This window comes from Lampetra fluviatilis, chromosome 10 (assembly GCF_964198595.1).
Source record: "Lampetra fluviatilis chromosome 10, kcLamFluv1.1, whole genome shotgun sequence".
NCBI lineage: Eukaryota > Metazoa > Chordata > Hyperoartia > Petromyzontiformes > Petromyzontidae > Lampetra > Lampetra fluviatilis.
In genome coordinates this window covers 15,726,295-15,741,450 of record NC_136284.1, presented here as the reverse complement: position 1 = coordinate 15,741,450, position 15,156 = coordinate 15,726,295, and the positions used below count along the sequence as shown (strand labels likewise).

The 15,156-nt window shown below is 52.8% G+C and overlaps 1 protein-coding gene across 1 annotated transcript in view; it reads left to right on the top strand.

Moving 5' to 3' along the window:
* The window catches only part of LOC144934654 (vasoactive intestinal polypeptide receptor 2-like), a 30,327-nt gene extending 18,969 nt beyond the window's left edge, over window positions 1-11,358 (top strand). Inside the window, exons 10-16 of the mRNA XM_078860710.1 lie at window positions 1,931-2,084; window positions 2,228-2,288; window positions 3,326-3,395; window positions 3,973-4,067; window positions 9,007-9,145; window positions 10,745-10,786; window positions 11,143-11,358. Coding sequence (XP_078716836.1) covers window positions 1,931-2,084; window positions 2,228-2,288; window positions 3,326-3,395; window positions 3,973-4,067; window positions 9,007-9,145; window positions 10,745-10,786; window positions 11,143-11,358 — 777 coding nt within the window. The remainder of the gene's footprint in view (window positions 1-1,930; window positions 2,085-2,227; window positions 2,289-3,325; window positions 3,396-3,972; window positions 4,068-9,006; window positions 9,146-10,744; window positions 10,787-11,142) is intronic.
* The last annotated feature ends 3,798 nt before the right edge of the window (window positions 11,359-15,156 follow it).

The window sequence follows — 15,156 nt, the reverse complement described above, 5'->3', positions numbered from 1 at the left end:
GCTCTGCCCGCCGCCAAGGAGGGTGACCTGCACCGTCGGCATGAATACGATGAGTGCAGGACACACTATGAGTACAGGACATGATGGTGGTGATAATGGTGATAATGATGGTGATTATGATGGTGACGATGGTGATGATGGCGGTGATAGCGATGGTGGCGATGGTGGTAATGATGGTGATGGTGGTGATGATGGCGATGATGGTGATGATGGCGAAGATAGTGATGATGATGATGGTGGTGATGATGGTGATGATGGTGATGATGATGATGGTGATGATGGTGATTTTGATAGTGATAATGGTGATGATGGTGATGATGATGGTGATGATGGCGATTATGGTGATGATGATGGTGATGATGATGGTGATTATGGTGATGATGGTGATGATGATGGTGATGATGATGGTGGTGGTGATGATGGATATTTCGAGTGACTGATTTGCAGAGTTTAAACGCGCTGTGTGACTGCGTGAACAGGCGGAGTGGATTGGGCAACACCGCAACTGTTGCGTTGCTGACGGTCGCGAGCGATCTTCTGCAATGTTCCATGCAACGTGGCTCTGACTACAGCAACCTGCCATCGTCTGTCGCAGTCGCATCTCGATTTCACCGCGAGAGAGGAGAGATTCGAGTGTCGTATTGATCGATGCGGACATGGCCATTACTTGTGGATGTAACCGCACGATGGAGCTGTAATGTCCCCCCCCATCACCCCCGATCACCACCCCCATCACCCCCCCCCCATCACCACCCCCATCACCCCCCCATCACCCCCCCATAACCCCTCCCATCACCCCCCCCCCATCACCACCCCCATCACCCCCCCATCACCCCCCCCCATCACCACTCCCATCACCCCCCCATAACCCCTCCCATCACCCCCCCAATCACCACCCCATCACCCCCCCCCCATCACCCCTCCCATCACCCCCCCATCACCCCCCCATCACCCCCCCCCCATCACCACCCCCATCACCCCCCATCACCCCCATCCCATCACCCCCCCCCATCACCCCCCATCACCCCCCACCGCCCCGCCCCCGTCGCTCGTTCGAGACTCCTCGAGACCCGGGAGCTGCGCCTGGCGCGCGTGAGCGGGGCCCTCTCCGCGCTGGGAGGCGTCCACGTGGCCACGTGGTCACGTGGCCCACTTCACATCAAGCGTGGCATTGACGTGACTCATGCCGTGTTTTTATTTCGTTATCTTCGACAGTGTCCGTGTAATACCTTTAAACAAAAAAATACCGTCGTTCATTTCGCTAACGGCTGGTGGCGTCGTCACACCATGAGCAACATAAGCGGTGGATGATGGAGATGAAATCGATTATCCATTAAGGCGCGCGTGCTTTTACAATCACGCGCGCGGGAAGTCTTTCATAGCTGCTGTAACATAGCACGAACCTTTGGTGATTCTAGGACAAGAGTGAAGTACAATATTCTTCGTAGCGTCACGCTTTGATGTTGAGGGCACTGCTGTATACAGCAGTTTGTAGTGCATAGAAATAAAGAGTTCGTGCTTATAATATGGTTTAAAATGATTCAGAGATGCTGAAACACCACAGGCAAGTGGTAAGGCAGCCAGAATTGGTGCCAACAGTTGTCCAAGCTTTACGGTCCTACATGGCGATGTTTTCACCAACTCCGTCCACGAGTCTTCTCACACGTGGCCTGCCCCGAGGCGCCGCGTGCCAAGGGGGTCACGCGCGGTGCCCCCACCGATGGAAGTTTGCCCACGCGCTGCGCTGCCGACGTTCCCTGGCAGGCCACGAGGTGGTGACATCGGTGCCCACAGCTGTCACGACCTTGGCGTGATCCACCAACCCTCGCCTCCACGGTGCCGGGTGACGCCGTGCACGCCGCCTTCGCGCCACTTCCGTTTCAGCTTCTCCCCCCCCCCCGCCCGCTTGTGCCGCCCCCCGTTGCCCCAGCCGTGGTGCAAGCTGGCCATGGTGTTCTTCCAGTACTGCATCGTGGTCAACTTCAGCTGGCTGCTGGTCGAGGGCCTCTACCTGCACACGCTGCTGCTCGTCGCCTTCTTCCCCGAGCGGACTTACTTCTACTGCTACATCGCCTTCGGCTGGGGTGAGCGCAGCACGCGTGCGCGGTGACAAGTCGTGCGTGCGTGCGTGTGTGCGTGCGTGTGTGCGTGCGCACTCACAGCCAAACTACGGCGCGAGGCGGCGATGCCGGGCGAGGTCAAGTTGAGTTGTCCCGCGTGTGCGCAGGAGCCCCCGCGCTGTGCGCCCTGGCCTGGGTGGCCTCGCGCCTTCTGCTGGAGGACACGGGGTGAGCGCCGCACGCGCGGGCTCTTCACGCCGAACACGGGCAGCCCACGGTGCCGGTCAGGCATCCGAAACGTGCTCGACGCGCTTTGCATTGAATTGCCTCAACTGGTTAATAGTTTACACCATTGGAACCTCATTTGCCAGTAGCAAAATATGATAATTGGTTTTTTACCCTTTTATCTGGCAACAAAACTGACACCTTTTTTTAACAAGGAGTCATGTTTGCATTGACCACAATACCTGCAGTCGGAATGCAAAAAAAAACATAACTCTGATAATGTATGCACTGTCCTTGAAATTGATTGGTCCACGGTGCATACATTATCATAGTTGTGTTTTTTTTGTTTGCATTCCGACTGCAGGTATTGTGGTCAATGCAAACATGACTCCTTGTTAAAAAAGGTGTCAGTTTTGTTGCCAGATAAAAGGGTAAAAAACCAATTATCATGGTTAATAGTTTACCAGTTAGACAATGTGAGTATGTTGAACTTGTTTCGCGCCGTGCGATGTAGCCAACCGTGCGAATCGGAGGTGCGGGAGTAGGAGAGCAGACTCAACACAACAGCCCCGAGGAATGAAGGGGCGTGTGGCGGGGTGAAGGTGCAGAAGGACCTCCACTCGGGGGAGCTCTTGGGAGCACACCTCAATATTGTACTTTGGCCTACTTCTCCTCCACACTGGCCATAACCCACCACGTGTGCCTTGCCGCTCGACTAGCTGCGGTGTAGCCACCTACACTGATCAGCATTGTTGGCTACGTACGGTGCGAAAGAAGTTCTACATACATACGTATGACCTGTCTCTGGGTTGCATGCGTGTGTGTGAGTAGGTTGATTCAGACTCAATTGAGTACCTGGTGCGGTGTGTAAAAATCACCGCCACTGGGGAAACAAAGGCGGTCGGGTGCGGTGCTGGCCACCCATCCCCTCGTGTGCCGTGCCGACCTTCATAGGTTGCTACTCGCTAACTGCACTTGCCCCGAGTGTGTTCAGTCTACACGGGGCGGTCTTTGTTTGTGTGCGTGCGTGTGCGTGGCAGCTGCTGGGACACGAATGGCAGCACGCTGCCCTGGTGGATCATCAAGGGCCCCATTCTGCTCTCCATCCTGGTGGGCAGCAGTCGCGGTCGCGCGCTGCTCCCACGGACGTCGGAGATGCTCGTCGCCGTCCGTGTCGCCCGTGGAGGAGGCGTCGGTGGCGTGGGGGTTGTTTTGTTGGAATTGAGCGCCAGGCTGTGAGCACGGCCTTCGGTGACTTAACAGTCCTTAACTGTTCAGAACTATCGCAGTGAGCCGTAGAAATACACGCAAGGCGCGTTTATAACACGGCCGGCAATGAACCGCGATCTCGTCACAGTTTGGGTCAAAGCAGAGCTCCAGGCTTTAATGTAGCCTGGCAATGCCCTCTGCAGTATACAAACATTCCGTGTGGAAAGTGGCTTTTTCCGAACATTTTTCGTGTATTGTTCCTCCTGGCGCTGCGTTTCGTTCTCGTGTCCTGAACAAACATTCGTGCAAAGACCTCGGCTGTGCGCGCCCGATGCGAGCTGGGAAGGGCCCTGGTGCGAGTCGCGGTCGACACGGCGGCACCCCCGAGGTTCTGACGAGCTGGCGAGCCGTCAGAACCTCGCCGTGGCCAGGTTCTGCAGCGCGCGCCTAACGATCGTCTGGTCGCGTGTGCTGCCAGATCAACTTCTCCCTCTTCGTGAGCATCATCCACATGCTGCTCAAGAAGCTGCGCTCGCCGCTCGTCCGAGGAGCACGCAGCAACCACCACTACAAGTCAGTGGCACCCCCCGCGATGAATCGTGGACGCGATACTCTTAGGTTTTTGCGGTAAAGTCACGTAGGTAAAAAATTAAATTAAAGTCACGTAGGTAAAAAATAAAATAAACATTAATACATTTTATTTTTATTTTTTTCCTACGTGACTTTACCGAAAAACCCTAAGAGTATGAATCCTTGCAGTCACGAAAGCTTCAAATCTAGAATTAATACGTGGACGCGATGTCGGCCTCTCGCGTGCGGCATCGGTCGTCAACGGCGTTCCTGGACAATGAGGGCCCGGTCCACGTGGCGTTTGTTTTCATGCGATGTTGACAATTATGATGATGATGATAATTGTGGCGGTGATGATGATTACGACGATGATAGTTCTAATGATGACAAAGGAAGATGGTGATGTTGAAAATAATAATTTCACTTTATCCAGCGCCATTCATGCAATTGCATCCCACAACGCTGCACATCAATTAGCGAGTTCCTTACACAGATGATACAAAACAAAACCCCACTACTTAGCAAATAAAACACTAAAAGATAAATACATAAATAACGAGAAAAAAGTACTTCAAATACTGATGACCTATCAACCCCTAATCCCACCTAACCTTTACATAGAGAGCATACAATTGATTATGGAATGGAGGAGCCAAACGTGAACATGAATCAATTCGAAATCTATTTCCTGCTTAGGCTACGTAATGATCCGGCCACATTTGTGTCATTAAGACCCTCCACCACCTAACACAGCCAAACGATTGTCACGTGTGCAAGCGTTTAACGCGCTGATTGTTCTCATTTGGGCTCACTCAGCGGTGCGCTGAAGAACGATTCTCACAGCTCAATTTAGGTACGACATTTAATTTGACAATGGGTCAAGCATCTTCAGGAATGATCAATAATGAGAACGTCAGACATTGCAAATAAACCAACTTAAGACCATGGGCCTGTCTTGGGTTCAGGCGGAGAAAGCTGCTAAAGGCCGTCCGCCACGGCGTGGGCTTTGTCGCGGCCGTGTGCCCCACAGGGAGCGAAGAGGAGCGATGAGCTCAGCTCAGACATCGCACATGCGCGTGAATGTGTGCGGGTGGCATCGCCACTGCCTCTCGCACGCCGCCTGGCGGCGACTGGGACCGCGCTGCGTCTGAGACGCGTTCTGGCCCCGCGAGGCTCTGCGCGATGCCGTGGCTCCCCGTGGCCAGAATCGAGCTCTGGTCACTGAGTTCCTCCTGCAGTGCACCGGACAATTGTGCCGCTGCTCTGCTCAAGAATCTGGACCAAACTAGACGCAGTTAATTGTGAAGTAATACTAATGGCGCGCAAAAAAAACTGTGTGAAAAAGATGCTTGAATCGAATGACCATACCCTTTCGTGGCAATCGAATTACTTCAATGTATTTGTCACGTGGTGACGAGGAGACGTCATCCCGGTCGCCTGTAACGCGGGAGGTGGTGGGTGACATCCCGAGCCGTGACTCGTGTAAGTCTGGAGTTCGCGTGTCTCTCTCTCTCTTCCCGTGGTGGTCACGTGGTCCTACGCGTCTGCCCTCCACATTGAGAAACGTGCGTTGAGATGAATTGGCTGCTCGATATTCCCACTTTGATGAGTAAACATGCGTGGCCAGGTTCCCTCTGAATTGAGCTAAAAAGCTCGGCGGGCTTTACCTTTTACCTAGTAAATAAATGAGTTTAGTATCAATTAATGCAACCATGTGCATGCGTGCGCGTAACAACGGTTCACTCCCTTCCCCATTCCCATGGCTCAAATCCCACCCCATGACCTCGATCCCACCACTTGGCTCACGTCCCATCACTTGAGCTCAATTCGCTTCCCATCGAGTCACAGTTTATGTTTTATTTTCATTCCCGTTGCCGCGGGGGTCACGTAGTTCGCCACGGGAGTGCTGTCGTGATCTCCCTCGAGACTCCCCACGCTGCCCTCACGACTCTAAGGGGAGTCCCCACGCTGCCCTCACGACTCTAAGGGGAGTCTCCACGCTGCCCTCACGACTCTAAGGGGAGTCCCCATGCTGCCCTCGCGACTCTAAGGGGAGTCCCCACGCTGCCCTCACGACTCTAAGGGGAGTCCCCACGCTGCCCTCACGACTCTAAGGAGACTCCCCACGCTGCCCTCACGACTGTGAGGCAGTAGCTCTGTGTTCCCCAGGATTCGCTGCCCTCTGTGGCAAAAACAAGGGCTCTGTATCTCAAGAGGGCTTCTTCCATGGACAAGAACACAACAATAGGCACACATTCTCCCATTGAAACGTGAATTGAGCTCAATTGTATTTTCAAGGTTGCTTGGCCACTCAATTGCATAGTTAATGATTGTGCTACTGTTTTTGCAATGAACCATTTTCAGAGTTGTGGAGGGGTTACGATTACACAATACGCTTTCCCAGAATCATTAATGTATACGTTCGCGAGCGCTAAAAATTGTATTTGCGTGCGGGAAAACCCCATTATTTACATATTGAGAGAATGTTTTGTCATGGAAAGACGTGCACTGTGGTTAGTCATGCGTCAACGCCTCGATGGGGGGAGCGAGCCCCCGCCACGGGGCGCCTCCGTGTCCGAGATGTGCGCTCCAGCCCTGCACGGTGCTGCGAGGTCGATGGTGCCGATCGTGTGACTTGGATGGCGCGTGGCTTGAATGTTGTTTTCCTCGACGCGAGCTCGAAGTGCTCTGATACTGGCATTGTCTCTGTGCTGCTCGCCTTCTGGCGAGCTCTGCTCGAACACTGGGAGGCAAGGCCATGAAGAAGACTGTCTCTGGTACAGGTCAATCAGTTGCAAAGACAATGCCCCATGTCGTATCAGAGCATGTTTGAAGCTTTCGTGACTACAGGAATCCATACTCTTTGGTTCTTTCGGTAAAGTCACGTAGGTAGAAAATAAAATAAATCACGACATCACCTGATGACGGACGTTTGTGTTGCGCCCGAAACGTCGTGATTCATTTTATTTTATACCTACGTGACTTTGCCGAAAGAACCAAAGAGTATAGAGCATGTTTGTTTGAACGTTTTGCCACAAGTATGTGTGGGTAATGCAGGCATGATGCCTTGCACATGGTATCTCTTTGGTGTTTTTGAACATCTTAACACGTGTTTTTTGCCAGAAAGGGTAAAACTTCTTCTTATTTTTCCTCAACTGTGTTCGCTCCTCAGTGTCTGCGACGTGCTGATGTTGTTGCTGGGACGTTCAATCGTTGACCAATGTCCTCCGGTCATTTAAAAAAAAACAGCTGATGGCTGAATGCTTGTTACCGCATAAACCAACACAATTAATCAATGCACATTGATTAGCCATTACATTTATCAGTTTTGTAGCGTGACTATATATTATTATGTTAACACAGTTGCTGATCGCAGGCCCATAATGTCAAGTGCCGAGCAGAGTAAAGAATAACACAATAAAAGTCGTAATAGATAAGAGCGAACATCTATAGAATTGAGCAAGGTGATTCATAAGAGATTGGGAGTAGGGATGATGGGAGTAGGAATGATGGGAGTAGGGATGATGGATGATGGGACGGGATTCCAAAGCTGAGACGTTGCGAAGGCCAAAGCAGAAAGGGTGAGTCGGTGAGTGTGTGAGTGAGTGAGTGAGTGGGTGAGTCGGTGAGTGTGTGAGTGTGTGAGTGTGTGAATGGATAAATGTGTGAGTGAGTGGGTGAGTCGGTGAGTGAGTGTGTGAGTGGATGAATGTGTGAGTGGATTAGTGTGTGAGTGAGTGAGTGGGTGAGTGAGTGGGTGAGTGTGTGAGTGTGTGAGTGGGTGGGTGAGTGGGTGAGTGTGTGAGTCGGTGAGTGTGTGAGTGTGTGAATGAGTGAGTGAGTGGGTGAGTGTGTGAGTGGGTGAGTGAGTGAGTGTGTGAGTGTGTGAGTCGGTGAGTAAGTGAGTGGATGAATGTGTGAGTGGGTGGGTGAGTGTGTGAGTGTGTGAGTGGGTGAGTGTGTGAGTCGGTGAGTGTGTGAGTGGATGAGTGTGTGAGTGGGTGGGTGAGTGGGTGAGTGTGTGGGGCATATTTGAATCGGTAATGGGCCTCCCCTAGGTCTATTCAGCCTCAAATAAATACCTAGTGCGATATGTAAACATTGCCACCCACTCCCTCGTGTGCTGTGCCAGCCTTCATAGGGACTCGCTAGCAGCACTTGCCACAACAGTCTGTTAAGGCTATACGGGGGTCTTTGTCTTTGTTTTCTCGTGTGTGAACTGCGGCTGTGGTGTTGAATGCATGTGCATGAGTCAGTCTGATAACATTTACAAAGCAAACTTTAAATTAACAACACTATAACCAGTGACGTTATCCGGTACTGTATATGCGCAATTACAACGGTTGATTATGCACTTCCAATAAGCGCGGTTGGCTACATACGGTGCGAAAGAAGTTCAACATGTGTATAATTAAAATTAACAGAGCACTTCAGCTGGATACCAGGAAGCCCAGTTGGTGTTCCTTGTGTTAGGAAGGGATATATCTGTTATGTTATATTATTATAAAATAGCTACAACAATGAATGTCTATGCTAGTCCTTCCCACAGCTGTGCCACCTCTAAATGTTCACTTGGCGCGACTCACGAGCGCGCGGCCCCATCTACCGGGCTGCTGCCGCCGAGACGCTGCCGCTGCTGCTGCTGCTCCAGCGCTCGCCCAACACCACTCAGCCCCAAGCGCGCTCGTACCCTGCACGGGGAATGGGGGGGGGGGTCTTTGTTCCTGTGCGTTCACGGGGTGCCGTGCGCGCGTTCACGGGGTGCCGTGCGCGCGTTCACGGGGTGCCGTGCGCGCGTTCACGGGGTGCCGTGCGCGCGTTCACGGGGTGCCGTGCGCGCGTTCACGGGGTGCCGTGCGCGCGTTCACGGGGTGCCGTGCGCGCGTTCACGGGGTGCCGTGCGCGCGTTCACGGGGTGCCGTGCGCGCGCTCGGGGGTGCAGGCGCCTCGCCAAGTCGACGCTGCTGCTCATCCCGCTGTTCGGCGTCCACTACGCGGTGTTCGCCTTCTTCCCCGACGAGGCGGGCGAGCTGGCGACGCGCACGCGCCTCTACCTGGAGCTCGCGCTCGGGTCGTTCCAGGTGACTCGGGAGCGTGGGGGCAGCAGCAGGAGCAGCAGGAGCAGGAGGAGGGACTGTGGGGGGGTTGCCGGCAGTGCGGGTCGGGTTACATATTAATAACGCCAGCTACTATGTATGGTGTCCCAGTCACTGACACCGCTGATGTGCATTTGGCCGCTGATCAATGCGTGGAGGCGTTGTGCGGCATGCAGTCACGTGGCGTCGCAGGCGGATTTGCAAAACGCTTCTTTGTTTAGAGCGTGCCATTTATAGTCGCCAACGATTATGTTTTATTACCTTTGGGAATGGAAGCCCGCGGTAATTGTCCGCTCTCATTAAAAACACGACAATGTAGTAGACATCGCTGTTTAAATGCAAAGCAATAACACGCGATTTTTGGCAACACTGCAAGGTAATTTGTGAATAAATAGACGCTTATAAAATGTGATTTAAATGCATAGAATTTGAACGCCTTCACGGCGGCAGTCATGTGCGAACACGAACATTCACACATCTCCTCTCCCAAGGTCAAATACAATTTCCCGTCTTAGTTATTTCTTGAGATCAAGAAGATATCTCTGGCCTAGGATGGGGATACCCGCGGGGGGATTTGTCTCGACTTCGCCTGAGCGTTATGGAGAACGCACAACGCCTCCAAAGCTAAACCACCGTTCATTTATCTCCAGAACGAACATCCTCTACTCGTCATCGTCTCATCCACAAGGCCTGTGGTTGGTGTCGGCGCGGGATGTAGAATTGTAATTCATAATTTTTAATGGTCAAGAATTCACACTTAAATCAGATGTAGCCGGAGAATAGCGAGCTGAGGTTCATTATCTCGCCAACCGTAATCTCATGGGGAATACAAAACTATTATTAATTATTTTAATAGATTATTTAATTATGTTTTGCATAAAAGGGATTATTACTGGCCAGGACTCACTGGTGAGGTGGTTGCAGACAGGAAGCAGGAAGACTTCTTCGCGATTCCGGCAATCGCCTGATGATGCTGATTTGTTGCAATCACCAGCGAAACGTCGTTCCCTCGAATTGTAAATGTTTCGCTGGGTTTGCTCTCCACACACAGCCGGTGTAGTGAAGTAGTCACTAACTCATTGGCACGTGTTGTGACAAACCTCACTCATTGGCTGTGTCGGGTGGAAGTGGGTTTACGACACATTTACGAACCCAGACAACTTTATTGTGGATAATATTGCTCACGAAATTGTGACATTAACAAAACAATAAAATCTCCACTGCTTGGGGTCATGGCCTGGACACCACGAGGCTCCGCATCGCCACCAAACCTGTGCTGCATCTCTCCCAGAGACGCAGAGAGGCCCTGAGCGCCCCACTGTGTTTGTTTTTTATTCTACTTGAGACACGTGCTCACGTTCACCCGCAAGTTTGTAAATTGGAATCGGTAAGCATTCTCTCTGGCTTGCGTGGCCAATATCCCTTACACGACCCATTGGCCCCACGGCCTTCTGGGCAAGCGAATGATTCTATCGGCGTTCATTCGGTGGCAGCACCCGCTGTAACGAGACGCGGCTTGTGGCTGGCAAGCGACCCGGGCCCGAGTGTGATCCGTGCGCTCGCCGCTGTTGCGTGTCCACGCAGGGCTTCGTCGTGGCGCTCCTCTACTGCTTCCTCAACGGCGAGGTGAGGGGGCACCGCACACATTCACACTGCAACTCTCGCGCACGTTATGTCGGTGATCCCGTCTGTGTCACGAACCACGGTGAACCGGTCCTGGGCCTCCCTTAGGTCGACTCGGCCTCGAATGAGTACCTGGTACAGTGTGTGAACGTCGCCACTGGGGAAACAAAGGCGGTCGGGCGTGGTGCTGGCCACCCAGCCCCCGGTGTGCCACAGTGCCGGCCTTCGCAGGTGCTGCTCGCTCACAGCACTTGCCCCAGCAGCCTGTCCAGGCTATAGGGGGAGGGGGGGGGGGGTATTTGTCGTGTTCCACCTGCGGCTTGCTCCGGCGTGAACGCGCCTCGCCGGCTTCTGTGCAGGTGCAGCTGGAGCTGAGGCGGAAGTGGCGCGGCTGGCGATCGGAGCGTCTCCTCGTGCAGAGCTCCAAGCAGCAGCGCCAGCAGCAGCAGCAGCACGCGGCCGGCAGCGGCGGCGGCGGCGGCGGCAGCAACACGCGGGTCTCGCTGCTGCTCCGCGGCAGCAGCGCGGGCACGCAGCTGTCGTGCAGCCAGCAGGAGCAGACCACCGTGATGTAGTCACCCACGGGCCTCGCTCGCGACAGTCCACCGTGCTGTAGTCACCCGCGAGCCTCGCTCTCGACAGTCCACCGTGATGTAGTCACCCGCGAGCCTCGCTCTCGACAGTCCACCGTGATGTAGTCACCCGCGAGCCTCGCTCTCGACAGTCCACCGTGATGTAGTCACCCGCGAGCCTCGCTCTCGACAGTCCACCGTGCTGTAGTCACCCGCGAGCCTCGCTCTCGACAGTCCACCGTGCTGTAGTCACCCGCGAGCCTCGCTCGCGACAGTCCACCGTGCTGTAGTCACCCGCGAGCCTCGCTCTCGACAGTCCACCGTGCTGTAGTCACCCGCGAGCCTCGCTCTCGACAGTCCACCGTGCTGTAGTCACCCGCGAGCCTCGCTCGCGACAGTCCACCGTGCTGTAGTCACCCGCGAGCCTCGCTCTCGACAGTCCACCGTGCTGTAGTCACCCGCGAGCCTCGCTCTCGACAGTCCACCGTGCTGTAGTCACCCGCGAGCCTCGCTCTCGACAGTCCACCGTGCTGTAGTCACCCGCGAGCCTCGCTCTCGACAGTCCACCGTGCTGTAGTCACCCGCGAGCCTCGCTCGCGACAGTCCACCGTGCTGTAGTCACCCGCGAGCCTCGCTCTCGACAGTCCACCGCTGATCCCCGTGGCAGTGTGGGCAGGAGGAGCATCTCAACCTTTTTGTAACAAAAAAATAGGTCGCCTCTCTTTTGGAACTCGCAGTCTACTTACTGAAGGTGGGAATATATCCGCCTCTGAGATGTAATTCACATCCGTCTCGGCCCTGAGCGCACCGCATAGCCGTATACCTGCTTGAGGCGTATTGCGAAACGTCGTGTAACTGTGTCGTGCTACTGACGTGTATGTGGATACGTAACAATAGGTTTTTTTTCTTTATGGCAATAAAACAGGATGTTCAAACGCCAAATAGAAACCTTTTGCAAGGCACCAAGTCTGCATTGAGCACACTTAGTATTGGTGGTGAACATGCAGACAAACCTGCTCTGATAATGATATGATGCATCGTCTTTGAAACTGATTTAGAGACAGCTTTCGTCAGGGCCCAGTCTCACCAGTGTCAGGCCAGAGAACGCCAAAAGTCGAACAGCGAACCTGTTCTTATTTTATCAGACTTTGATGCTGGTAGAACAAAAATGGTCCCACTTGTGTGTATAGTTGGCACCGCATCTTCTAACTTGGGAGCAATTAAAAGTCCCCTGGCATACAACTTAATTTCCAACGAATCAGGTTGTATTTTATATGCTCGTGGTTAGGAACACATTGTATAATTTACGAACATTAATGTATTTTTTATCACCAAAAATCACTGATCACTGAAAATCAAGAGTCATTATTGAGAGTCCACATCGCCCTGTATCCCTGTCTGTGTTGTAGTATTTAACTACCTCAAATGGTCACGTGCGTAGCTTAGTCATATTAATGTCATTCCACCCGAAAATAATCATGTCACGAGACTTTGGGGGTGATGGGACTCGGCGAGTAACTGCCTCCCACAGCCGAGCCGAGCCGAGGCCATCGCGCCTCGGCACGGGTCGGGTTGTCTGTCCACTGCGCAAGCCGAGCCGCGCCACCGACGTCACGGCGCGACGTGACGGCGCGTCCTCCTCACGTTCTGTTTACGGACATCGCGTGCAATGAATGCGTCAGTGGCCGCTCCAGGCCCTTCTTGCCCCGAGCCAGATTCAGATGTCTCGTGAGGCTAGCGTATCACGGATGTGTCGCAGCTCGGCGTGGGCTGAGTCCTGCGCTGGCTCGGATGTGCCAGTGGACATCGGGTATTTGATACCGTCCATGAGTCAGAGGGAGCGACCTGTACTGTGGGACACCAACAATCTCAGCATACTCGTACAACTAAACTCAATTTGTTTTACAAGGTAAGGCCCACTGAGCTTTAGAGCTCTTTTTCAGAAGCGACCTGGCCACAAAGAATAACTCAGCGAAGTGGCTTATCACGTGGAAATGTACAGCAGCCAAACACTTGTAAATGCGGGTTTCTAAATGTGGAGGGAAACACCGGACGACTCAGAGAAAAATCCACACGACCACAGGGAGAGAGACACGCCAACTCCAAATACACAGCAGCAGCAGGCGTCAGGGTCGAGATCGAGCCCACGACCTCCTTCATACCAGGCGAGGTAGTTAACATCTCCTAGCCACGTGAGGAATGCCCAGCTTCATTCCATGCACATGAGACGTCTCGCCGAGGAGTCTGATCAGGAATACACGGAGCGGTAACTGCAGTGGCAGCCGCACACTGCAGAGCCCGGGCCATCACAATGGTCTTGAAAGAAGTCGGGCTTCCTCAATGGAATTGCCAACTCTTGGCTAAAAATAGATCGCTGCTTTTTACATTTATCCTCAAGCCCCTACAATGTCTTCCTGTTCACTCTTCCTGTAAGCATTGTGGCGAGTATTGCTTCGACATCGGTACATGATCGAATCACTATCATCATTGCCATCAGCTGTGATCACTCTGCGTTGCTGCAGTTGGATTCGTAGCCACCCTAACATCCAAGGGCATTCCGGCCCAATTCCCATCTCCATTGCAAAGTCCAACTGATTTGGAACTGAGCCTTTTCGTTGACAGGGCAACAAGTGAAACTGGCAAGAATATTGCGAGTGTGAGAGATTTAGTAACGCGATTTCTTAAATTGTCGAACATTCCATCGTGGGCAACTAGTCACGAGTGTCTGGCCTGCCATCACTGCGACGAAGCAGTTCAACCTCACCGCTCACACGCCCACTCAACGCCGAGCGCTTGTAAATTCGTGGTCAGTGAATTTTTCTTTTAATAAAACACCCGATAAACCAGGTCACCTTGTGCTCATCTGCAATCTTGTCGTGGGGTTTTTTTCGTGCGAGAGTGAAGCCAATTTTCTGCCCTTTCACGGCAGTGTTGCAGAGCCTATGGGTTGTATTGCACGACCACCTTTAAATATGTCATGTCACGGAATTGATAACTGGAAATTCATCATCAGCCATGATCAATATACTGTTGAAAGAAGGCCATCCCAAGCCGCTGTCATCTCCCGCGATCGAAGGTCTTGAACGGTCATCTCAAGAGCTCCACACGAGCTCGTTTCATCGCTCCATCAACTCTGTGCACGGCAGCCTTCTTCATTAAGCTCGTGTAACACTTTGTGGAGTTCATACGCCATTGGGTGCTACAATTAACTTTTTCCCCCAGCAAATATAAGGAGGTGGTTCAAGATGTTTTCTCCATTTCAATTCATGCAACTGTTTCTGCAACCCAACCTTCGCAACACAATCTCCTCCTCCAGTTGCTGGGAATCAATTTGTCTCCAGCGAGCCACGTGGCCTGGCTCCGCTCCCACGACGTCTGCCTGTCTGTGCTATCTTCACGTCATCTCTGTCTGTGCTATCTTCACGTCATCTCTGTCTGTGCTATCTTCACGTCATCTCTGTCTGTGCTATCTTCACGTCATCTCTGTCTGTGCTATCTTCACGTCATCTCTGTGCTATCTTCACGTCATCTTTGTCTGTGCTATCTTCACGTCATCTCTGTGCTATCTTCACGTCATCTCTGTGCTATCTTCACGTCATCTCTGTCTGTGCTATCTTCACGTCATCTCTGTCTGTGCTATCTTCACGTCATCTCTGTGCTATCTTCACGTCATCTCTGTCTGTGCTATCTTCACGTCATCTCTGTGCTATCTTCACGTCATCTCTGTCTGTGCTATCTTCACGTCATCTCTGTGCTATCTTCACGTCATCTCTGTCTGTGCTATCTTCACGTCATCTCTGT